The sequence below is a fragment of the Staurois parvus genome, unplaced genomic scaffold, assembly GCF_062004578.1.
Source record: "Staurois parvus isolate SC_StPar_1 unplaced genomic scaffold, SC_StPar_1.0 ptg000154l, whole genome shotgun sequence".
NCBI lineage: Eukaryota > Metazoa > Chordata > Amphibia > Anura > Ranidae > Staurois > Staurois parvus.
Genome location: NW_028317950.1, coordinates 24,391,895 through 24,417,884, shown reverse-complemented (window position 1 = coordinate 24,417,884; position 25,990 = coordinate 24,391,895). Strand labels below are relative to the sequence as shown.

The following is a 25,990-nucleotide window of genomic DNA, read 5'->3' as shown; positions in this document are numbered from 1 at the left end:
AGAGGTCAATCAGATCTGTTTTCCAAAAGCTGTATCTTCCCCCCTTCTTTTCATCCAGTGGCTTGACAGCTGTTGCCTAGGTTCTGAGAGAAAGTGGTGTTTCAGAACCATTTATTCTGACTATGAGAGAGAAAAGAAGAAAATTTCCTGATGAACAGCCACCATCCCCAGAATATTAGATAAACATACAGAAGGGACCCCCTAGATTAAATGGGACTTTCAAGGGATGAATACAAAAACTAAAAATATAAAAAAAATCTTTATTTTCCATCAAATTTTCACACACATATATCCTGAGAAACTATTTTCCAAGAAATGATATTGTAAGATATCGTTTGGTTACAGAAATAGGCTTATAAAATCCAGCGTGTTTTGGAGTAATTCTACTCCTTCCTCAGAGAAAAGACTCTACACAGAGGTGACAGTCTGTGAGATTGAAAATACATTTGTTTAGAACACACAATATATGTCCATAAAGAGTATTTACATAGTTCCAAGTACATGAATATACTCACAACATAGAGGAGTAAAAAGACAAATGGATAAATCTTCAACCGAACTTAAAAGCAAGGCTCTAATTTGCCGCCACCTCACAGCCAGAGTGCCGGCGGGCCACGGATATCTGAGACCCTCTGAAATGAAACACCAGGGCCACCCAAATCACTGCAAAAGAGGGCTTGGATAGTAAAAAAAAATATCTCCATAGAAAATTCACACAATGGAGAAAACCATTACATTGCGTATGGAATAAACCCACCATTGTGAGCATCTAAATATTTCCAAGGAATTGTTCACATCTATAGAGATGAAAGTGTAGGGCGTGCAGATATAAGTCTTCAAAAATGTGCATCCGGTAAAGCCGCATGGACCTTTCAGAGTAATATTAATGGGGAAACCAATAAGTATATATATCGTTAAAACAACAACAGAGAAGAAAGCGTAAGTACAAAGCCCCACTTCCCAATAAAGGGAAAACTTCGTATTGAATATAACAATCTACATGATGCTCACCATGAAAAATGCAGTACCGCAATCTAGAAGAGTCCACACTGGCCAACAAAGAATGAGTATAAATATATAGGAACCTCATTGAAGGGTCCATCCAATCATCTGGCAGCAACAAACAGCTTCCAGATGGGCAGACGGGGAAGGCAAATGGCGCCCAGAAGCCAATCTCACACTGCTTCAACGAGAAATGTCGCTAGACTCCACCCCCGGTGTGCGGCGTCACCACATCATGTCATGCGGAGTAACGCCGCGTATCGGCGGACCAATGACATGGTAGGGAAGAAAACATGGCCGCTGAACCAAAGCGGAGCGGCGCAAGCTAGGACCTCAGGCCGCAGTGGACGTACATTGCTGTACTCACTGGGCAAGAGAAAAGCCCAGTAGTACAGCCCCAATGTGCCAGGTGCCGAGAGGAAAGGCCCAGGCACCCGGGTTCAGACCCCATCCAATCCCATAGCTGGGGAGCCAACAAAAGTTGGCAGGACACGGACAGAACAAGGCTCATTGCGTAAACGTATTTTTCCATACCGCCAGACACAAACCCCTATAAAAAAAAAAGGACCTGAAATTGACTGATTCATTCAAAGTGGGGGGGGGGGAAAGACGTTGGGGGGTAGTAGCATGTAGATGGGAAATCCATCTAAGCTGCAACAACAACTTGTTCCAGTCGCCCCTTCTTTACAGCTTGGATGTACCTGGTCAAGAATAAGAAATTCAAGTTTTGGAAATTGACCATTGTGTACCATAAGGACATGGCGCCCCAAAGGTAATTCAGGGTCACCTGTCCTCATACTTTTTATGTGTCTATATGCTCGCCTCCAAAACTCAAACTTTGTCTTGCCCACATAAAACCATCCACATTCACATAGAAGTAGATATATCACCCCCGCAGTTGGACAATTGGCAAAATATTTGGATTTAAAGAGAACCCCATTTGGTAATCTAGGTTGTGCTTCTGTATACATAGATCTACAATAGTCGCAAGCCCCACAACTTAAAGCACCTTTTAGATTACAAGCATCTCTAGATGAGTCACCCTTATATTCACTTTGTATAATGTGGTCTTTTACAAATGTAGTCCTGCTAAATGTAATTAGAGGGATGGGAGGTACAAATTTTTCTATTAGAGGATCTATGGTTAGTAGGTGCCAGTACTTTTGAATGATGTTTCTAACTTGGTTGTGTTGATTAGAGAATTTCATTTCATAATGATTTTGGTCTAACCATCTAATGCTTTCTTTTTAGGATCTTTGTATAGCAGATCATTTCTCATATGCCAACAGGCACATTTATAAGCTTTCTTTAAACAAGACTTGATGTACCCTCTCTCCAATAATCTATTATGAAGGTCATCTGCTTCCTCCTTGAAGGATTGCTCATCAGAGCAATTCTTCCTTGTTCTGACTAGATCAGACTAGATTGCAATCTGCTAACAGTGCCAGGAGGTCTAGCAGTGTCCCTTCAATAGGACCTGAAGACTCCTCTGAGTCTTTCTGAATACCTTCAAAAGGCCCTTCCTCTATATTGTCTAGTTTAGAATTCTCAGCTACCATGTCTTGAGTTTATGGAGAAAACGTAGCCCTGATAGCGGACGCAAACCAGGAGCTGCAAGTGTGTGTTCGTGCCTTCTCCTGCAGAGTTTCTCTAGGAATTCACTGAGTTTACAATTGCTTATGCTCAGTCAGACGGGGATTAGCATTTTACCTTACCCTTATTTGAGAATTTGGTACACAGTGGGGTTGATTTACTAAAACTGGAGAGAGTACTAAGTCTAGTACTGCTGAGCATGGTAGCCAATCAGCCTCTAACTGCAGCTTGTTCAATTAAGCTTTATAATGACAAGTGAAAGCAGCGCAAAAGAGAAAAAAAAAACCAAAGATATATATATATATATATATATATAAAAACACAGTGATAAAAAATTGATATACAATAGAATAATGTGCTGAAAACAAATCTGAATATGTGAAACTAATCAAATAAAATTCCAATTCATCAAATGCACAAGTACTTTGAAATAAGTCCACCAAAAGAAAATGAAGTTCAAAAGTCCTTCAAATCCGCTGAAATCACCACATGAGCAAATAATAATTGATTTAATAAGTGCAAAAAGACTTCACTCAAGTGTCACCACGTGCTCCAGAGGAAAAACCTCCCCCAATTCAGTGGTACTCACCAGCTATCGTAGCCCATCCAAACTTGATAGGCAATTGCACTTATGGTGAGTGTCAGACATTGTAAAGATCATCATTTGCCTAGATTTGGGGCTGCCTACACCTAAAGTGACTGGTCTGGAGCCCTCAACCTGTAAAAACCTTTCCAGTGTATTGCCTAAAGTCCTTTATAGCGATTTACCTAATTTGGTAAAGGTCTTTGTTTAAGCATTTTGCCCCGCAATACTCTATGGAGGAGGGGTTCCTAAAAAATTGGTCTGTCTCTGTTTTGAACGCTTATATTTTCTGTCTGATGGATGCTGATGCTCTCTAGTGACTGGATCTTTGGCCTGTAACCCTACTTTCTTAGGTGGATGGGCTAGCCGACATTATACACCAAATATAAAGAATGGGAATCCTTTTAGTACATATTTGAAGGAACCTGTGGCTACAATACTGAATGCTGGCCTGTGGAACATCAATGAAAGAAATGTTTATTGCTTGTGCCATTTTAGGAATTGGGCTTGGGAAGAAACGAAATGGGATCTCTGTTTAGCTACAGAGGAAGGAAGTTTGCCAACTTGACCCTTAGCTTTAGTTTGCTTGGGTAAAAGGGTACTCTTTACTCCAGGCTACCAGAGTCAGGTATAAAACAAGAATGCTGCAAGCTACCTCAGAGCTGTTAGTGGACTGAGAGCTGGCAAGGCCTGCAGAACCAGTTCCCTTGTGCTTATGATCTGCCATACTGCCAGCATGGATGGAAAGTGAGCTATGCCAATAAAAAAGTACTTGCAAAAACCCTGCTGCAGAGAGAGGTTAGGTGACCTTCTGCAGCTAAGTTACAAAGAGGACTGGTCCAGGGAGCTGGTAGTGTTTTATTCAGGCTGAAAAGGCCGAGGAGAAAGCACACAGTTTATTGTGCTGCTGGCGCACTAATGTGGCTTGCACAATACATTTTTAAAAAAGTGTTGCAAACATGCTCTCTAAAAAGCTTGCAACTCATACATTGCGTCACAGCACTGGACTCCAAACTTTATCATCATGAAATAGAACCGTAACACCCTTCCAGGTGCTTGTAGCACAGTGAAGACTGTCACAGCACCAGCCCACCCAGTGCTTGTGACCCTGACATGTTACAGCAAAAGTACTGCAAAGAGTTAGCCCTTAAAAGAAATAAACTCAGGAGACAAAGGACACACCAGATCCCCTATACAAAAAATTAGGAGTGTCTCTACCAGGCACATTCCAAACAGTCTTTGCCCCTCCGGTGGTCATTCCGCTAAAGAGTCTTCAGGGACAGGCTTACATTGGCAGGAGTACTCAGACCCTGGACCTGTAAAGCACTCTAAAGCCAACTAAAACAGGCCACTGGTTGCATTGAGAACACCACACGCAGAGCTTAGTACCTTAGGGTCACATTACAGGCCAGCCCCACATACCGCTCATGGTGGGGTTTTGGTAGGTGGTAGTATAACCCATAATAATCCCCCAAATTTTTTTTGACCCTGTATCCCTTAAAGCAGTCAAAACCAAAAATGTAATATATTGCAGCATACCAGCCATTAGATGTGGTGGCTGAATTAGTTTTTTTCTTAGTCTTTCCCTCCCCCCAGTGTTTATCTGGCCAGTAACACACCTTCTGTATTTGACTGCCTACACTCTGGATGAAGGATGGATGATTCACTAGCAGATTTATATACAGTAGCAAGTTTAAGCCAAATACATTTTAACCACTTCAAGTCGACACTTTTACCCCCTTCCTGTCCAGGCCAATTTTCAGCTTTCAGCGCTATCACACTTTGAATGACAATTGCGCAGTCATGCAACACTGTACCCATATGAATTTTTTTAGCATTTTTTGAGACAGATAAAGCTTTATTTTGGTGGTATTTATTCACCATTGGGATTGTTATTTTTTTGCTATATAAATGAAAAAGTCCAAAAATTTTGAAAAAAAGGGTTTTATAAAATTTTGCAAATAAAGAATATTTCATCATAAATCTTGCCCAAAATATTTCATCATATATCTTGCCCAAAATTCATTGTTATCTTTTTAGTAAAAAAAAAAAACCCAAATTAGTTTATAACCAAAAATTATAATTAAAAAAATAAAATAAAAATGTAAATTTTTTTTTAATTTGTTTTTTTTTGCTACATACGGTCACCCTAGCAGTACAGTGTCACCATGGTGACACTGTACTACTTGTGGGAGGGGGTGATTTTTTTTTTTTTTACACCAATTGCTTTTACAGCCTTTATGGGTGTAAAAGCAATCATATCTCCTTCTCTCTGGCTGCATTCTTGCAGCCATTGAGAACTACTGTGTGAGGTGTGATTGGTCACAGCTTGTCAGATGGTACAAAGCTGTTGTGAATAGCCTTGTACCATGTGACCTCTGTGATCATTCACAGATTTCACATGTAGTAAGCAATGATGTCAGAAGTGACATCTTGCTTACTACTCTGCATGTGATCACTGATTGGCCAATCAGTGATCACATGATCGGGACCGCGCACAGAGGTCCCGTATGACGATCGGTGTTCCACTGTGTCCAAAGGACACAGCGAGCACCGGATCGCGGTGCTGCCAGGGAGCGCGCACAGTCCAAAATGGCAGGTGCCGTTTATGAACAGAAACCCACCCCTGGACTACCACTGTCCGGCCGTTTATATACAGCAGCCAGATGGCAAGTGTTAAGCAGTTACAGCAACAGTTTTGTTCCTTTTGAGAAAAAGGTTTTACATAAATCAAATCTTATCATTGTAAGCAACCTTGTCATTGTTAAATGGTTTGTCTCAACCCAGCTACATCTGCAGGACAGATTGTTCTGTTGAAAAAGAGACTGGTTGGATCACCATGTGAAAAAGAAAAAGCCTTAAAAAGAAAACGAATGTAGCCATCATATCGAATACGGGTAATCTGAAATTTAATAAAGGTTTGCTATTGGGTTTAATACTACTTTAAATTAAATATAAAATATAGGCAAAAATGTATTTTTTCATTTTGGATAGAGTAAGGGAGGGTTATAAACACATTTTATTTTTGCCATAGGGCTCCCATTGGGGAGATATCCCTTCACTTCCTGTGCCAAAGCCAAAATGGGAAATGAGAGGAAGTCCCTCAAAAGTGAGGGATTTCCTCCTTATCACAAGGGCCAGCAGGACTATTGTCCCCATTGGAAGGTTTCCCCTCTATTACTTCCCTATGGACAACCAAAAATGTGGGATTTTCTTTTACTTACAGGTGTTCTAATTCCCCTCTACTCTATCCATAACTAAAAAAAGTTGTGCCTTTAGATATACTTTAAGGATTAGGAAATAAAGTCAGCAATTCACAATTTTGAAGAGCTTTCATAGTTTATGTACATTGAAGAAAAAAAAAAAAAAAAAAAGAAGGATTAGAACCTGTCTGTGTCTCAGTTTTCCTCTTACTCCCTAACCTACCCTCAGGCTGTCCATACATTGATAGGTTTATTTTTGTTCAGTATGCAGGCGGATTCCACAATCTACGCTGTATAAATGACAAAATCTTCCTCTGTGCCCATTGTTTTTCGACAGATGGCCCTACCAGTTCCTCTGGGTGAAATTTATAAAGTGCATGGCAAGCTTTACTTTGAAACACGAGGGGTTGATTTACAGACTGTGCACTTTGCAAATGCAGTTGCTCTAGAGCTTGGTAAATGAGGGAAAGCTCTGTTGACTGCCATCATTCAATCATGTGCAAGCAAAAATTTTGTTTTTTGTTTTTTTATTTTCCTTGCATGTAATTGGGTATGCTGTGTAAAGTGAAGCTTCCCCTCATTTACCAAGCTCTGGAGCAACAGTCCATTTGCCTTTAGTAAATAAACCCGTGTATCACTGGAAGATGAAATGGGGGAAGATTTCACTAATAAGGATACATCTATAAAAAGTTTACAAGAGCAAGATAGTTTTAAAACGTTTTTTTTTTGTAGGTTCTATTGCTGGTTCTGTGCCTTTTGAAGAGTTAATGTAACCCAGTGCATTTATTTACAGCATTGAAACATTTTGCAAATGGGCATAATCAATGACTACATAACGGATAGCACAGTCCTCAGAAACAGGATCAAAGTAGCAGGATGTGAACAGTACACCAAAATAAAGCAGGGCAAGAAAAACCCTTTCATCAGTGATCATTAGTTGTCATTGCTACCTACTACAGGAGTTCTTCACTGCCCTGAAATATTGCATTACAAGTTTGTGCCAATAAATGTCCCCACTTTGTTAATTTGGTGTGTTTGTGACATCCTGCTGCTTTGATCCTTTGAAGAGATTTTCATTCCCTGCTATTTTAGTTGCTCCATGACACAGAGTAGAGGTTCTAACCCTTTTCCACTCTATTTTGTAAAGATTTTATTGCTATTAATATCTCTATTTTCACTTCATTTCCTTTTCCTGTGGCAGTTGGACAGAAAACATTTGAAAATATCCAGAGGAGAGATACAGCAGTAAAGCTCTATCCATAATTTTATTAACATTTTGGCTAGAGTTTGGCTTCAAACTCGGATATTGTTTAGTTGTGACCTGATCTGCAAGAGAACTAATTATGTTTTGTCTTTTTTTGTTTACCAGGCACCCACTAATCTCATGTCTTTCGAGTAACCATGACAGCCTGTTTCACAGTTTAAAGTGCCAAAAAACAGGGAGGACACCGAACACTAATGGAAAAAGAAGCATTGTTGTGAATAAAACCAGAAGCACTTTTCTATTGAATGTTTCTGGAGGTCTGAATCAAGTTTTGAAGGAAAATGTGATACTTCTGTGTAGCCGAACAGACTTTGCACATATGAGAACAAAAACCCAAGTCTCACCTAGCTGTATTGAATAGGTGATAAACACTGGTTATCAGAAGACACAGATGAATTTTAAATGACGCCTTGCCGTCCTACTTTTGTCTACTGGTTTTATAAACAGTGAATTTTTAAACTTGAGCTGCTTTGAGTGCCAGACAATTCTATATTGACCCATGTTGGGTTTTAACTCTTTTGTGATTGGACAAAAAAAAAAAAACATTTACAGTGTTACTTACAATACCGTGAAAAAGACTTGGCGAACAACAGTTTTGTAACTTAAGTGCACTGAGTCACTTAGCGTTGTGGCCATCTCAAACTTTTATATATTTAAGAAAAAAAAAAGGGATTAAACATGGACTTTGTATACATTGTTAATTATTGTGTGCTTGTGGACATGCATTTTGGCACAGTCTTAATATTTTATGGTCTGAAATGGGGAATTTTTGTTTTCTTTTTAAAGTAATTGTCCAGTAGCCTAATTAATATGTACATTTTTCTTTCTTTTTATTTACTATATTAGTATAACATGTAGGGACAGGAAGTGCCCAATGGAAGGAATGGTGTATTGTGCTTGTTATTAAACATTTTGTCCACCCAAACTTTGCTTCTAGTCTTCTCTGAAAGCAAGTGCAAGTTATATGTTAACAACCCTACCCCTTTCCCGCTCATTGTAGCTAGCACTCCTTACAGTGAAAAGCACCATGGTGATAGTTAATCAAGAGGGGAATATGTACCTACTTCCAGCAACAACTCTGACTACAGTAAAATCACTGTATAACTCATTTGTATTATTCAAAGCAATCTCACCCATCCATTCATGTCTTCATGCTTTATATTTGCTGAGAAATCACCTAGAAAAACACCCCCTAGCATTTCTGGCTGTGGCCATCTTGAGTAAGGGCAGATGATTCAAATAGCATTTACTTCCTGGAGTCCATCTTCCCTTAGCTCAGGCTTACAGGCAGGAGTGTGTGCATAGCTGAGAAAAACCCTTCCTCCCCTCTTGAAGACTCCTGGAATGAGTGACATAATTTGCCTAGTCATAGAAACCAGGAAGTAACTGAAGAAAGGTGTAAAGAAAAAAACAAAACAGTAAATATGATATACTTTCCTATTTACAAATGCTAGCAGCATAAAGATTGAAAATAGTCATTAAGGATTTAAAATGTTTAGATAGAAAAAGGGAAGGGTAAGATGTCAGGTTTTTTTTTAGAAAATTGTGGATGGGTAAAAATTTAGTCTGGCTTTCAGAGCTTAAGCTGAACAGATCCCACCCATACCTGTCCTGATGACAGTTGTCACAACTCTATGAAGTGATGGAAATCCCCCCCAAGTGGGGACACAAACAGCAAATGCACCCTGATCCCTATTAAATGCTGTATAGCCTATATCTGTCATGACATTAAACAAGGTTTCAATTTCTAAATGAACTTGGAACTTTCACATTTGTGAGTGGATTAGATAACATCCTAATCAACCCTGTCTGTTTACTGGCCATTTAGGATAGTTCTCTTCTTCCTATCATATGCTAATGCAAACATTGTATTCCCAAAATCTACTAGCTATCTGGGGATTTGGAACATGTAATATGTTTATGTTTTTGAGTAGAGAGAACGCTAACTCCACCCAACTACTGCAGCATTTAGGTTGTGTTCTAGACGTGTACATGCTCAAGTAATAAAGAACAGCGATGACGGGAAAGCAAAGTGTGCCAGTCTTACCCATGTAGCAATATACATGTGTTCAGTCTTGATGTTTCTCTTAATATAAATTCATAAAACAGATGCTAGTTTCTGCTTTGTAACTAGCAGAGATTAATTTTGAGCAATTCACAATGCAAATAGATCATACCAGTGAAACCTTCTAGCAAGAAAATAGACAGTTTTTCTCTGTGTGAAGACTCTTTGCTACAATAAAATATATCAACTCCCCCCCCCCCCCCCCCCCCCAAAAAAAAATGTAATATATTGAAGCTTAGCAGACCACAGATGTGGAGGTTGCATTAGTTTCATTTCCCAAGTTTTCTTTATTTTCCATGTTATTATCCAGCCAGTAACTCTTTCATACAGTGAGAGACACAGGAGAAGTACACATATAGAATCTGCCTCCCACTTTTGTGGCCATAGGGCTCAAAGCTAGAGCTTTGCTAACCCTTCCATTAACTTTTCTGCATGAAGATGCCGATGCACCCCCGCTATATCCAAATGGGTACTTTGCCTTCTCTGTATTTGAGTGTTCAGGTCACCCTCTGTAACTTACAGGCTAAATCCTAGTGTGTGGTATCTCATTCAGATGCTCTTCGCCTTTTTCTGGAGGTACTGCCTACTCTAGTAAATTTACTTGTGGAGTGGTAGCCCCACATGGACTCTTTTCAGTAAAGTGCCCTTTTCTGGCATTCCCATTGTACAACACTCAGGCAACCTTTCCACGAAGAGGGTCAGTCTTCTGGACTCTTATAGTTCGAAACTTTTTGAAGGGCATCACACCTGCAAGCTTTGACTGGATCAGGCTTCACAGGTGTCTAGCACTGGTAACAGTAGGTCACCAACGGGCAAGATTGTTTAGCTCAAATGCTTACAAAAAAAAACAAAAAAGTCTACTCCTTGTGGGTCATTGATCTCTTCTTTCTGTTCTAAATATCCCCCCTTTTTTCCTTTCAGGTCCTGTGGGTTGTAGAGGGAATATTCTCCAAACCTAGCCTCCCCTTTTCTCATTGACTCTGTCCTTTTTGTCCCCTCTGCTCCTCAATATCTGTAAGCTGAGATTCAGACTGAGACATCCAGATGGCCTCTTTGGACTAAGACGTCCCCAGGGCAACCTGTCAGTCTCTTGGGAAGCATGGGGTGGCAGTCATTCTCCCTAACCACACTTGCTGGTGTGTCTATACCTGGGGCTGCAGTCTGGTTCCCTAGAACAAACAGTTCCTGCTTCTCCATCTTGCTTTCATCAACTGGTGGTCTCCATACTGCAGAGTGAGGAATTGTACTTTAGTGCTTCTCATCTCCTTCATGACACAAAGTATCCATCACTGGATGGCCCCTGTGCTCTTCTAAAATGTCAGCAGGCAGAACATACTGGCATACTGCTGCAAGTACCCCCTTTAGGAGATCTAGTGCATCCGCAGCCCTTCGTTGGACCTGATTGCCTGGAGATAGGTTGCAAATCACTCGCAGATTGAGAACCCCAGGGCTTTTTTTCCCCTCAGGGAATAGGTGCAGGAGCTCCCCTCTCCCAAGCCACCCCTTGTCTCTGCTCCTTACCCACCTCTGAGCACTGTCCCTTGGTTCCGCCACTTACCCATCTCCCAGTACGGCCCGTTTAGTGAAAATAGAACCCAGTATCTTTTTTTGGTGCCAAGTAATTTGTAAGGAATTTGTTATTTATAGCAAGAAAAGCAAGCCAGCAACAGTAGACCCCCCCCACTTTCCAGCAACAACAGACTCCCCTGCGTCAAAATACCACCCATAACAATGGCTCCACCCAAGCTACAATACATTTCCTAGAAGCTAGTAACAATAGACCCCCCCAATACATGTTTAAGCTAGCCAACTGCGTCAAAGTAATCCCTTTATGGCCAGTCCTACTATGCTCTGCCTACGCAAATGCTACTGTGGACACAAACGTGTATTGCAATATGCGTGAACCAAACATCCCTATTTATTGTAGAGTTTGCTTGAAAGGGTATATACTAGTGTGCAGAGGGCTCCTCAGAATTTCTAGTGTTAATATGTGGTTACACCCCATTAGCACCTGAAGTATAATTGCATGTACTAGCTATTGGGATTTGAGCACAGGTACAGTCAGGTCCATAAATATTGGGACATCGACACAATTCTAACATTTTTGGCTCTATACACCACCACAATGGATTTGGAATGAAACAAACAAGATGTGCTTTAACTGCAGACTGTCAGCTTTAATTTGAGGGTATTTACATCCAAATCAGGTGAACGGTGTGGGAATTACAACAGTTTTCATATGTGCCTCCCACTTGTTAAGGGACCAAAAGTAATGGGACAATTGGCTTCTCAGCTGTTCCATGGTCAGGTGTGTGTTATTCCCTCATTATCCCAATTACAATGAGCAGATAAAAGGTCCAGAGTTCATTTCAAGTGTGCTATTTGCATTTGGAATCTGTTGCTGTCAACTCTCAGTGACAGCTCTTTGGATCTCATCTAAATCAGTGAAGCAAGCCATCATTAGGCTGAAAAAACAAAACAAACCTATCAGAGAGATAGCAAAAACATTAGGCGTGGCCAAAACAACTGTTTGGCACATTCTTAAAAAGAAGGAACGCACCGGTGAGCTCAGCAACACCAAAAAGACCCGGAAGACCACGGAAAACAACTGTGGTGGATGACTGAAGAATTCTTTCCCTGGTGAAGAAAACATCCTTCACAACAGTTGGCCAGATCAAGAACACTCTCCAGGAGGTAGGTGTATGTGTGTCAAAGTCAACAATCAAGAGAAGACTTCACCAGAGTGAATACAGAGGGTTCACCACAAGATGTAAACCATTGGTGAGCCTCAAAAACAGGAAGGCCAGATTAGAGTTTGCCAAACGACATCTAAAAAAGCCTTCACAGTTCTGGAACAACATCCTATGGTCAGATGAGACCAAGATCAACTTGTACCAGAGTGATGGGAAGAGAAGAGTATGGAGAAGGAAAGGAACTGCTCATGATCCTAAGCATACCACCTCATCAGTGAAGCATGGTGGTGGTAGTGTCATGGCGTGGGCATGTATGGCTGCCAATGGAACTGGTTCTCTTGTATTTATTGATTATGTGACTGCTGACAAAAGCAGCAGGATGAATTCTGAAGTGTTTCGGGCAATATTATCTGCTCATATTCAGACAAATGCTTCAGAACTCATTGGATGCCGCTTCACAGTGCAGATGGACAATGACCCAAAGCATACTGCAAAAGCAACCAACGAGTTTAAGGGAAAGAAGTGGAATGTTATGCAATGGACAAGTCAATCACCTGACCTGAATCCGATTGAGCATGCATTTCACTTGCTGAAGACAAAACTGAAGGGAAAATGCCCCAAGAACAAGCAGGAACTGAAGACAGTTACAGTAGAGGCCTGGCAGAGCATCACCAGGGATGAGACCCAGCGTCTGGTGATGTCTATGCGTTCCAGACTTCAGGCTGTAATTGACTGCAAAGGATTTGCAACCAAGTATTAAAAAGTGAAAGTTTGATTTCTGATTATTATTCTGCCCCATTACTTTTGGTCCCTTAACAAGTGGGAGGCACATATGCAAACTGTTGTAATTCCTACACCGTGCACCTGATTTGGATGTAAATACCCTCAAATTAAAGCTGACAGTCTGCAGTTAAAGCACATCTTGTTCATTTCATTTCAAATCTATTGTGATGGTGTATAGAGCCAAAAATGTTAGAATTGTGTCGATGTCCCAATATTTATGGACCCGACTGTATATCTTGTTTGTTGGTTCTGGACCATGGTATAGTCCTGGGTTGGGGATGTCATGACACCGCTTTGTGGAGGGGGACTGCAGTCTTCCAGGAGATGCTGACCTTTCCAGAGCTTTGCCAAGCATGGACTATCACCAAAAATGCACTCTCTCTTTTCAGAGGTTCGCTGGACAGGTGGAGTGGGCATAGGCTCAGAGGTGTCTTTCCTAAATGCAACAGATACCGTCAAGGGGTGTAGTGACATGGAACAACATGTTTCATTGGGACTCAGTACGTACATTCATTGCACACGTTGTATGGCTCATCTCTAAGCTGGATGGCTGCCTTAAGGTTAATTTCACCAGAACACAGCTGCTGTCTAGTTCCTGGGCATCGAAGAGCGAGCGCACAGAAAGGTACCCCATGTGCTTGGCGAGTGACCCTGCTCCTTTCAGCCTGACATAGCCCAAGGAACCCTGGTGGGTTTGGAACATGGCCTGTTTAGGAGCACACAGACAACCATATTGGTCCGCCCCAGCAACAATAGACCCTGCAGCATACCCCAACACCCCTGGCCATGACATACATTCAGATTTGGAGGTGTCTGAACTGCATTCCCCCACGTTCCCGCTGAAAATAAGCCCTAAAGAACCGATTCCTTCTTTGTTTCTTTATCACTAATCAGGTGAATGTTCTTAGGAGTTTAACTAAGATTCCTGTCCCTTCACTGAGGATTCTTCACCATACTGGGTGCGTAAGATATGTCACAGTCTGGAATCAGGCTCAGAGGCCAGTAACTATAGCAGTAGAGCAGCCCCTAGCGACCAGATGGATAAGTACAGAAGCAGGTCACCCTGGTGAATGACACTGGCTCACTCGAAATGCAGAGTTTAAATACTAACAGGAGTTCACCAGCAAATATAGCAGGTATGGATAAGCAAAAGTGCAGTCAAGGAACAAGCCAAAAAGGTCAGTAATAAGTGTACTGAAGATACGGACGGCAGCAGGAGTGAAAAAAAGCAAGATATTGGCTGGAGAGAGCACAATATTTTGACAAACAAGAAGTGCAGAGGCATAGCTTAAATAGGAAGTTCATGGAAGGAGTAACGGGTTCAAGGTTCCAGAGAAGCACGTTTCAAGGTAGTATTATACAAGGAATTGTCCAGCATACCAGGTGGCTCAGCAAGAAAAGACATCGCCAGACACAGCAGAGGTTTAGATCTGAGTCCTGACAAGATGATTCTTAGAACCATGGTCTTTTGGATCAAGGTTAGGTAGGGTTACAAAGTTTCCTCTGTCATACCCCAGAGGCACCTCCAGGTGGATGGGGCTGTGCTCATATTCCTGCCTGTTTTGGTGTTAACATGCACCAACCTGGATCACAGTACACTTTCAACCCTGCCAAACCTTGTATGGGTGCCTGTTGCTTACCCCTCTTCCTCCTTTAAACAGTGTGAAGTGGCTCAATGGCGATTTGGATGTCTTTTGGGATATTATGCTGTGAGGGTTCTTACGTTATTATCTTACATTAAATTAGTTATCCATCCATCCACCTTTTGTATGGAACCACCCTGAATCAAAAGGGCTAGGAGTGCAAGGCATGGACCTTCTCATGTGGACCGGCTAGTCGTTTCTTATGGACCTGTATTAATTGTAAATGTTGTCCTATGATTTGTCCCAGTGTTTTATTCCATAGACTACCTCTCGTTGATCTAGTTTTTCTTTACCCTTTTCGGGTATTTCTGTAGTTCCACCTGTTTTTTGTGGATTGCTGGTTGGTTCTCATAGCCTCCCACTGGCTTAGTGTACCTTCAGATAATGTCATTGCCCTTGGCCTGGATATCTCTGACCTGGTTTGGAGCATCACATTGATCCTGTGTGGACTCCCCTTGGTCATGGCAGTTTCCTGGTTTTGTTTGGGCTTGATCATCTGGCCCTATTTAGGAATTTGTCCTTGACGTACTTCAGAGTTACAGACAGTTTACAAAATTCTTGGGTCTGTCAGTGGCTGTTGCCCACCCCTCTGCTGGACTGCTTTTGGACAGCTTGACTGTTTCTGAATTCCTGTGTTCTTCAATGTACAAGAAAATAAGATTTTTGGTCTTTTAAAATTGGTGTCCCTTGAGGGACACAGGTCCCACCCCTCTGTTTTTTGCTGGTCTTTCCAAAACTGCAGCATGATGGGTATATAGGAAGTGTTATGCAAGGGCTTACAATTTTTATATTTGCCAGTGTCTCAACCTTCTGTGGATTGCGGTATAACCGGGTGTTTTAGATTAATTTTGTCCTTCAATTGACTACAAGAATTTTGCACGAAGTACAACATTCTTATATCTTAATCATACAGTACAGGACACAGACCCCTGAATTTTAGACTGCTACCTTCAGGTGATTGGACACTGGCAAAGCTTTTGGATACTCTCTTGAGAGTATCCCTATAACCCTACACCACTCTGAGATCTTGTTAGCTTTGCTAGTGTCCTCAGGTGCTGGGCCGCTTTTCCCTTGTGGAGAAGATTATATACTTAACTAGTCATTATTTACTTTGAATTCTTCAAACAACGGTTTATTGCTTTCTACTATAGAAATAGAAGCAGTGCAGCTGGATTGATGTAACCTCGGTAATACTTTGGGAACTGACCCCAGATCCCAATCTGTGGGGATGGTCTGTAATGTTGCTTCAGGCACCTATTTTATGTCTCAGGGTAACAACACTCACTCACCCTGCAGAATCTATGAAGGAGCACCATTGTAAAACCTTACTTTATTTCTTCATCTCTACTACATACGCTGGGTTGTTCTGTAGTTCACAGGAAATAGATGGGAAAACGGATGGCATTGTTTGAGGTTTCAGTTCAGTGCACAAGATTTTAAGCACACTAGATGTCTGACTATAAAATACTGCTAGCCTGAAAAAGAAAACTAATGCTGCCATCACATCTATGGATTGGTAAACTGCAATATACCATTTTTAAAATCAAGAGTACCTGTGCATTACACCAAACTAAAAATAAATATAATGTGTGAAGAACCATATGAAAAAATATGTATAGACCAAAAGTTGTCTACTCAAACAAAGTGTGAGATGCTGCTGTCCCCTTTCTGTGCAATACATCACAGTATAGTAGATACATTGCCTTAAAAAAGTATTCATACCCCTTGAAATTTTCCACATTTTGTCATATTACAGCCAAAATCATAAATTTATTTTATTGGGATTTTATGTGATAGACCAACACAAAAGTGGCACATAATTGTGAAGTGGAAGAAAAATGATAAATGGTTTTTAAATATTTTTACAAGTAAATATCAGAAAAGTGTGGTGAAAATTTGTATTCATCTCCCCTGACTCAATACTTTGTAGAACCACCTTTCACTGCAATTACCACTACAAGTCTTTTTGGGGATGTCTCTTCAGCTTTGCACATCTAAAGAGTGAAGCTTTTGCCCATTCTTCCTTGCAAATTAGCTCAAGCTCTGTCACATTGAATGGAGAGCATCTGTGAACAGCAATTTTAAAATCTTGTTGCAGATTCTCAATTGGATTTAGGTCTGGACTTTAACTAGGCCATTCTAACACATGAATATGCTTTGGTCTAAACCATTCCATTGTAGTGCTGGCTGTATGTTTAGGGTCGTTGTCCTGCTGGAAGTTGAACCTCTGCCCCAGTCTCAAGTCTTTTGCAGACTGTAACAGGTTTTCTTCCATCCATCTTCCCATCAACTCTAACCAGCTTCCCTGTCCCTGCTAAAGTAAAGCATCCCCACAACATAATGCTGCCACCACCATGTTTCACAGTGGGGATGGTGTGTTCAGGGTGATGTGCAGTGTTAGTTTTCCACCACACATAGCGTTTTGCTTTTAGACCAAAAAGTTCAATTTTGGTCTCATCTGACCAGAGCACCTTCTTCCACGTTTGCTGTGTCCCCCATATGGCTTCTCGCAAACTGCCAATGAGACTTTTTATGGCTTTCTTTCAACAATGGCTTTCTTCTTGCCATTCTTCCATAAAAGGCCAGATTTGTGGAGTCCACGACTAATAGTTGTCCTGTGGACAGATTCTCCCACCAGAGCTCTGGGTCTCTGCAGCTCCTCCAGAGTTATCATGGGCCTCTTGTCTGCTTCTCTGATAAATGATCTTTGCCTGGCCCGTCAGTTTAGCTGGATGGCCATGTCTTGGTAGGTTTGCAGTTGTGACATACTCTATTTTCAGATGATAGATTGAACAGTGCTCCGTGAGATTTTTTTTTTTTTTTTTTTTTTTTATAACCTAACCCTGCTTTTAACTTCTCCCTCAACTTTATCCCTGACTTGTCTGGTGTGTTCAACGGCCTTCATGATGCTGTTTGTTCACTAATATTCTCTAATGACTAATTCTCTGAGGGCTTCACAGAACAGCTGTATTTATACTGAGATTAAATTACACTCAGGTGGACCATTTACTAATTAGGTGAGGTCTAAAGGCAATTGGTTCCACTAGATTTTAGTTAGGGGTATCAGAGTAAAGGGGGCTCAATACAAATGCACGCCACACTTTTCAGATATTTATTTGTACAAAATGTTGAAAAACGTTCATCATTTTCCTCCCACTTTACAATTATGTGCCACTTTGTGTTGGTCTAGCGCATAAAATCCCAATAAAATACATTTACGGTTTTAGTTGTAACATGACAAAATGTGGAAAATTCCAAGGGTTATGAATGCTTTTTCAAGGTACTGTATGTGTAATGATGGTGCATTGAGAACTATGGTACAAGGGTTCACATTTAAAAGAATAAGTGTATATTTCTCAGATGCATGGTTTCCACCGAGAACTTTTAAAACAACCGCGGAAGGAATTCCAGAGTGGAGAGACAGCAGGAGATAACCCGTGGGGAGTCTGTTTGCTATAGCGAGTTTGACCTATTTGAAAGTATGGGTCTTCTATGAAGGTGAGCGGTCACTTTATATGGGTGGTGGAGCACAGTGCTTATCCTGCATCACAGTGGTGGAGCTTCTTCTGAAAATAAAGACTGTTGTAGCACTTTTCTCTTTCTTGAGCAAGTTGAATACTTACAGTTTGAATGGACACTATCCATCACAACTATTGTTGATTGTTTGTTTAGAATTGGCACTTGCACAGCAGTGGATGTACATATCCACTTGGTACACTTATGCATATATGATATTTATTGATGGATTATTAAGCAATGTATTTATGCATATTCATGTTGTAGCACTGAGGTTGTGGTATTAACACATCAGGCAGCAGTACAGTTTACACTTGTATGGTTGAGATTGCACCATCCTTACACAAATATATTATTTTTATTTAGATATACTTTCAGGCACATCTGTGAAATATGCTTCCAACTCTAATCTACTAGAGCACCAAAAACACTATACAGTATATGGCAATGTATAAATTTTAAAACAGAGCATTATAAACAAACATGTCAGCTCATAGAGTGCGCACCCAGGAGTCTGGCGATCAGTATATCGCCCAGACACAGTGGATCACATTACCGCTGTGTCCAGGCAATCACATGGTGTTTTAACATGTGATTACTGTGTCCAATCACATAGTAAAAACACTAGAAACTGAAACTAAAGAGTTTCTGTCTGCTCTCACTGAGAGAGCAGAGAGAAGCAATGCTGCAGCCTGTGAGTATATAGCAAACTACTGTGTCAGCCAGCCCCAGTGTCCCTGATCACTGGGGACAATAAACAATGCAGCCAGCCTCATCACTTGTCCCATTGAGCACAAAACCACCACCATACACCGTACCAATATCCTGATCACTGTCATATCAACAACCTGATCACTGCCATACCCCATGTCCTGATCTACCTCATGTCAACATCCTGATCACCGCTATACCCCATACTAGCATCCTGATTACTGCCATACATCATACCAGCATCTGGCATTTTAGGGTCTCAACTGATCAATTTTTAGATATATATCCCAAAGTTTGTAGACTCTATAAAAAAAATGGCAACTGTCCCAACCTATAACTAGCCTTATCAGTAGGGTGCACATGGTAGGGCAATGCACATCACAAAACAAAGGATTTCCCAGCAGCACTTACCAGCCAGCCTGCAATACAACCAATTTGGCCATGTCTAACAGTTTGCGTTAAAAATAGAGGGTTTAGTTTGCACACATTTGCAAATGCATGTGTAAGCCACAGTCCCGCGACAAGGGTCCTCTGTATACTGTCGATCTAACTCTAAATTTTCCAGAACCTCCTTAGAAGGAGCACATATATCAATGGTTAGGTTAAGGGCAGGTGTGCCTGGAGGAGCCATCCCTCCTTAAAAAGGTATAGGGGCACGTGTGACACCCAGCTATAGCAAAATGACAGCAAAAGGCATCCAGCGCATCCCTGCATCCAATTCACCCAACTGCACAAAAAATGGCAATCGTCCCAACCTTTAACCAGCCTTGGCAGTAAAGTGCACATGCCTCCATAGTAGGAGCACATATACACTATATTGCCAAAAGTATTGGGACACCCCCTCCAAATCATTGGATTCAGGTGTTCCAATCACCTCCAATGCCCCTGCTGGACTCTAGAGCAGTGGAGACGTGTTCTCTGGAGCAACCAATCACGCTTCTCTGTCTGGCAATCCGATGGACGCGTCTGGGTTTGGCTGTTGCCAGAAGAACAGTACTTGCCTGACTGCATTGTGCCAAGTGTAAAGTTTGGTGGAGGGGGGGATTATGGTGTGGGGTTGTTTTTCATGGGTTGGGCTTGGCTCCTTAGTTCCAGTGAAGGGAACTATTAAGGTATCGGCACACCAAGACATTTTGGACACTTTCATGGTCCCAACTTTGTGGGAACAGTTTGGGGATGGCCCCTTCCTGTTCCAACATGACTGCGCACCAGTGCACAAAGCAAGGTCCATAAAGACATGGATAAGCGAGTTTGGGGTGGAGGAACTTGACTGGCCTGCACAAAGTCCTGACCTCAACCTGATAGAACACCTTTGGGATGAATTAGAGTGGAGAATGCAAGCCAGGCCTTTTCATCTGACATCAGTGTCTGACCCCACAAATGCGCTTCTGGAAGAATGGACAAAAATTCCAATAGAAACACTCCTAAACCTTGTGGACAGCATTCCCAGAAGAGTTGAAGCTATCATAGGTGCAAAAGGTGGGCTAACTCAATATTGAACCCTATGGACCACGAGTGAGATGCCATTAAAGTTCATGTGCGTGTAAAGGCAGGCGTCCCAATACTTTTGGCAATATAGTGCATCAATGGATAGGTTAAGGGCAGGTGTGCCTGGAGGAGCCCATGTGTCCTCAAAAAGGTACAGGGATGCACATGACTAAATAATATACACGGTTTAGGATTATTTTTACCTACAAAATGTAGTAGAACACATTTTGGCCTAAATTTATGAAAAAAAATTATCTATTTGCAAAATTTTATAACAAAATCTAGCAAAAAAATTTACATTGTACGAGCAGGCAGTTACTGAATGACAGGAAGGATTGATGCACTAATTAAAGCACTTACCAGCACCCTGGTAGTTCATTGAGCACTACAAGCCATCAACCATAAAGGCTGTAGTTCTTCCATTCACAGAACTCTGACAATAAATGACATTGCACGTTTTTTTTTTAAATAGTGACAGCGAGTTCAGGGAAAAGATCCCAGGCTTGCTGTCATTGGGGAGAGGTTGCAGGAGTGGGAACATGTTCCACCCTAAAAACAGGTCACATGCTCCCAAAAGGTGAACTTATCCTTTAAACATTTTTGTACTTCTGCCAATATATTTATGCCAAAACACACACATATGTTATTGAAACAGTGTACCAATTAAAAGTCCTTTATTAAACAAAAAAAAAAAATACTTTGGTAGACAAAATAAGCATTGTCAAGTTGACTTCCTTAATCGGCTTTAGGCAAGTTTGGACTCACCTGTGAAAAAAGGAAAATTTTGAATTACCAGTAAAATTCCCTGTCTTGAAGTACAGTAAAGGACACAGGATTTGTACTCATCAGCTATGGGGTATATGCAGGTTATCTTCAGGTGATGGAACACTGGCAAAACTTTGGGCTGCCCCTTGGGTTACACCCATACCCATGCCTACTCTGAGTCTCCAGGGTTTTTCTTAGCAATAAGGAGTGACCACAGGATACAGAGGGGAGGGTCCTATACTGTACACCAAGACACAATTCCCTTTATCCTAATTGTGCAGTACAGGACTTATTCATAGACCATGAGACATCCCCAAGCAACAAACTGGCTAAACAGAAGTACAAAACAGGTCCTCAAAATAAAGAGTAAGAAACTGAAAAAACATATATGACAGTTTGTAGCACCTTGCAACCAAAGCGTGCATTAGCAAAAGGCCTGAGCATTCACCTGATAAAACCTAGAGAAAGTGTGGACAGAGAACTAGATGGTGATCTTGTAAATTTTAGAAGCAGATTATTGATGCTGGAAAGCCCTAGGAGACACCAAACAAAGTTGGTAGAATAAGCTCTGATAGGAAATGAGGGGGGGGGGTCTTTCCCTATAGAAGTGTTCGAAATAAGTTTTCTGATCCCCCTGGCAATGGTGGAGGGAGAGGCAGGATGTCCCATTTGAGGGTCCAAAGGGAGGACAAAAAAAGTTACTCTCAGGGAGTCTGGCAAATAGAATTCATGGATTCTTGGTAGACCCTGACAACATACAGGCAGTGTAAGGCAATTTCCTTGGCATGTTTTGGGACAGCAAAAGAAGATCAATATCCTCATTGAGGTGGAAGGAAAAGTCTGGCTTGGGTAGAAAAGAAGGTCTTGGTCTCGAGACCACCTTGTCCCTGTGTAATATCTGAAAAATTATCCTTACAGGAAAGGGCTGCTAGCTCAGAAACATGCCTGACAGATGTAAAGGCGATGAGGAAGGCACCCTTAAATGTAAGATCTTCCAAGGTTGCACAGGTTGTCGAATTGGGGGATTTACATGAGCAACACCCTACAAAAAGGTCCTGATTAAGAACTGTTAAACAAAAGATTTCTGGGTGGCTAAGGCATTAATCTGTCCCTTAAGGGCGCTCAAGACCAAGCACTGGTCAAGACCTGATTGAAGAAAGGCCTGCAAAAGAGTTATCTGGAACACATATGTCTTTCCCAGCACCAGGTAAATAATGCGTTCCGTTTGGTAGACGGTAGATCTTACGGTAGCTTGATATCCTTGCTGTTACAAAATCAGATAAATCCCTATCCTTCAAGACTTGGGTTTCAACAGTTATGCTGGTAAAACAAGCAACTGAGTAGCTGGATGGAATAGGGGACCTTGTGTCATGACATGTCTGTTAGGAGTCCAAGTATGTCTGTTTACCATGTACTTCTGGGCCCATTCAGTGCGATCAGGATCACTGGAACCCCTTTCTCCTTCTACTCTGTGTAACAGCTGGGGGAAGGGGGGAGATATTCGACTGGATTTAGACCAAGGCATCGCCACGGCATTTACTGTGAAGTCTAGAACATCCCTGGTCCTGGTCACTTTTCATTTGTTGCCGAGTCTGGAGGCCAGGATGTACATCTTTGAAAGATTCTGAAAGAGTGCAGAGGCCATTCCCCTGTGTCCATGCATTGCTGTCTTAGGAAGATCACTTGCCAGTTGTCCATGCCAGGAATGAAGACAGCAGAGAGAGCCAGGATGTGAATTTATGCCCAGGAGAGGATCAGTTTAAATTCTCTCAGGGCAGGAAATACATATCTCCAGAGGAGGGGTGGAGCCTGAACATGGCGGCACGGGAGAGTGTGTTGTAAGCACTCCTCGTTAGCCTCCCCCGATTATCCTCCCTAGGTGTCCCCCTCAGAGAGACCAGCTGCACTGGAGGGCGAGCGGAGACTCACCCGGTTAAAGAGGGAAGGTTTGGTGGCGAGCCTGGAGCCTGGCAAGATCCCGGAGAGAGACGCCTGGGGGGTTCCCTGGGATTCCTTACGGCGGCTGCAGAGGAGGAGCAGGGTTGCCAGGGAGACGGACGGAGCGGCACAGCGGTGAAGACACGTGGGCAGCCGCAGAGGAGCTCTGGGAGCTCCAGGAGAAGGAGAGGAGACAGTCTGTCAGTTTGACGCTCCAACATTCGGCGTCTGGGTGAGCTGGTGGAGGGGGGGGAACGCTGCCATACTACCTCCATACTACACCATCCCCAACTCCAAATTCCCTCAAACCCTCCAACTTATATACCAGCATCATCGCCTATATCTATATAGCTGTCCCCAGTTATCATACCACCTCCAATTCAAGATGGATATAGAAGGGAAGGAAAAAAAAAAAAAAGAGACCCATAGGAATCCCCCTAAGAGAGCACGGCTATAGGAGAGGACTGCATTGAGAAAGACACTCCAACGTGGAGGGTGAGTGATAACTGTGATAACTGCAGGTTTTTTGCAGGTTTTCTTATATACTCCTTATGCACTCTTTATTGATTGGATTTATGTTCTGGAACCTGATTTACAGTTGCAAGAAAAAGTATGTGAACCCCTTGGGATTACGTGGAGTTTTGCATGAATTGGGCATAAAATGTGCTCTGAACGTCATCTAAGTCACAACAATAGAAGAACACAGTCTGCTGAACATAATACTACACAAACATTAGATGTTGCCATGGTTTAATTGCACATAACATGTAAACATTCACAGTGCAGGGAGGAAAAAGTATGTGAGGCCCTAGCTTAATGACTTCTCCCAGAGCTAATTGGAGCCAGGAGTGAGCCAACCTTGACTCCAATCAGTGTGATGATATTGGATGTGTTGCTGACAGCTGTCCTGCCCTTAAAAAACACACACCTGTTTTGGGTTTACTGGTTTCAAGAAGCACTGTCTGATGTGAACCATGGCTCGCAGAAAAGAGCTCTCAGAAGACCTACGATCAAGAATTGTTGACTTGCATGAAGCTGGAAAGGGTTACAAAAGTATCTCCAAAAGCCTTGATGTTCATGTGTCCACGGTAAGACAGACTGTCTACAAATGGAGAAAGTTTAGCACTGTTGCTACTCTCCCTAGGCGTGGTCGTCCTGTAAAAATGACTGCAAGAGCACAGCGCAGAATGCTGCATGAGGTAAAGAAGAACCCCAGAGTGTCAGCTACAGACCTACAGAAATCTCTGGCACATGCTAACATTTTTGTTGACACATCTACAATAAGGAAAACATTAAACAATAATGGAGTACATGGGAGGTCACCACGGAGGAAGCCATTGCTGTCCAAGAAGAATATTGCAGCACGTTTGAAGTTTGCAAAAGAGCACCTGGATGTTCCACAGCACTACTGGCAAAATATACTGTGGACAGATGAAACCAAGATTGAGTTGTTTGGGAAGAACACACAACACTATGTGTGGAGAAAAAAAGGCCCAGCACACCAACATCAAAACCTCATCCCCACTGTAAAACATGGCGGAGGGAGCATCATGGTTTGGGGCTGCTTTGCTGCCTCAGGGCCTGGACGGATTGTTGTCATTGATGGGAAAATGAATTCCAGACTTTATCAAGACATTTTGCAGGAAAACGTACGACCATCTGTCCGCCAACTGAAGCTCCGCAGAGGATGGGTGATGCAACAGGACAATGACCCAAAGCATACAAGTAATTCAACAAAATAATGGCTGCAACAGCACAGAATACGCCTTCTGGAGTGGCCCAGTCAGAGTCCTGACCTCAACCCCATTGAAATGCTGTGGCATGACCTTAAGAGAGCGATTCACACCAGACATCCCAAGAATATTGCTACACTGAAACAGTTTTGTGAAGAGGAGTGGTCCAAAATGACTCCAGATCGTTGTGCAGGTCTGATCTGCAACTACAGGAAACGTTTGGTTGAGGTTATTGCTGCCAAAGGAGGGTCAACCAGTTATTAAGTCCAAAGGTTCACATACTTTTTCCTCCCTGCACTGTGAATGTTTACATGTTATGTGCAATTAAACCATGGCAACATCTAATGTTTGTGTAGTATTATGTTCAGCAGACTGTGTTCTTCTATTGTTGTGACTTAGATGATGTTCAGAGCACATTTTATGCCCAATTTATGCAAAACTCCATGTAATCCCAAGGGGTTCACATACTTTTTCTTGCAACTGTACATTGGATCTCCTGGTGCCTCTAATAAGACATTTTATCAAATATTTTGTCTGAAATAAGGAAATAGGGGATTCCTAGGGAGGGTCTGAAGACCTGGAGAAGTGAAAGAAGAGGAGTTCCGAAAATAAGAGTAAAGCTCTAAAAATTAACATGAAAGGAAAAAATACTAAAGGGAGTGGGTCTAAGAGTTCCCAATCTGGCACGAATAAAAAGTACGTATCACAAGGAAATTTGACCCCAGAAAGATCATTGGGAGTGAAAAAAACGAATTGGAAATAAGTCTGGATAATAGCCCGAGACTATCCCTGGGACCGGTATATAATAGTCAACAATTAAAGGAAGAGATTGAATCGAGAGAAATTGAAAGAGATCTGCAAATACCTAATAAAAAGGAAATGGCGGAGATGTTAAAAAATCTGGAAAAATCAATAAAGCAAGAGATGGGGACAATTCGGGAAGAATTGGGGCAAATGTTAACTAGGGTGGAGGAAATGGAGGGAAAGGTTCAAATTCATTCCCAAATTGT

General features: G+C 41.9%; 1 protein-coding gene across 7 annotated transcripts in view; it reads left to right on the top strand.

Moving 5' to 3' along the window:
- RALGPS1 (Ral GEF with PH domain and SH3 binding motif 1) overlaps positions 1 to 8,570 on the top strand; it is a 577,572-nt gene extending 569,002 nt beyond the window's left edge. For all 7 annotated transcript variants that reach the window (XM_089675289.1, XM_089675287.1, XM_089675288.1 and 4 more), the window contains one exon: positions 7,751 to 8,570. In XM_089675289.1, coding sequence (XP_089531415.1) covers positions 7,751 to 7,780 — 30 coding nt within the window. In that variant the 3' untranslated portion in view covers positions 7,781 to 8,570. The remainder of the gene's footprint in view (positions 1 to 7,750) is intronic.
- Positions 8,571 to 25,990: the final 17,420 nt, after the last annotated feature.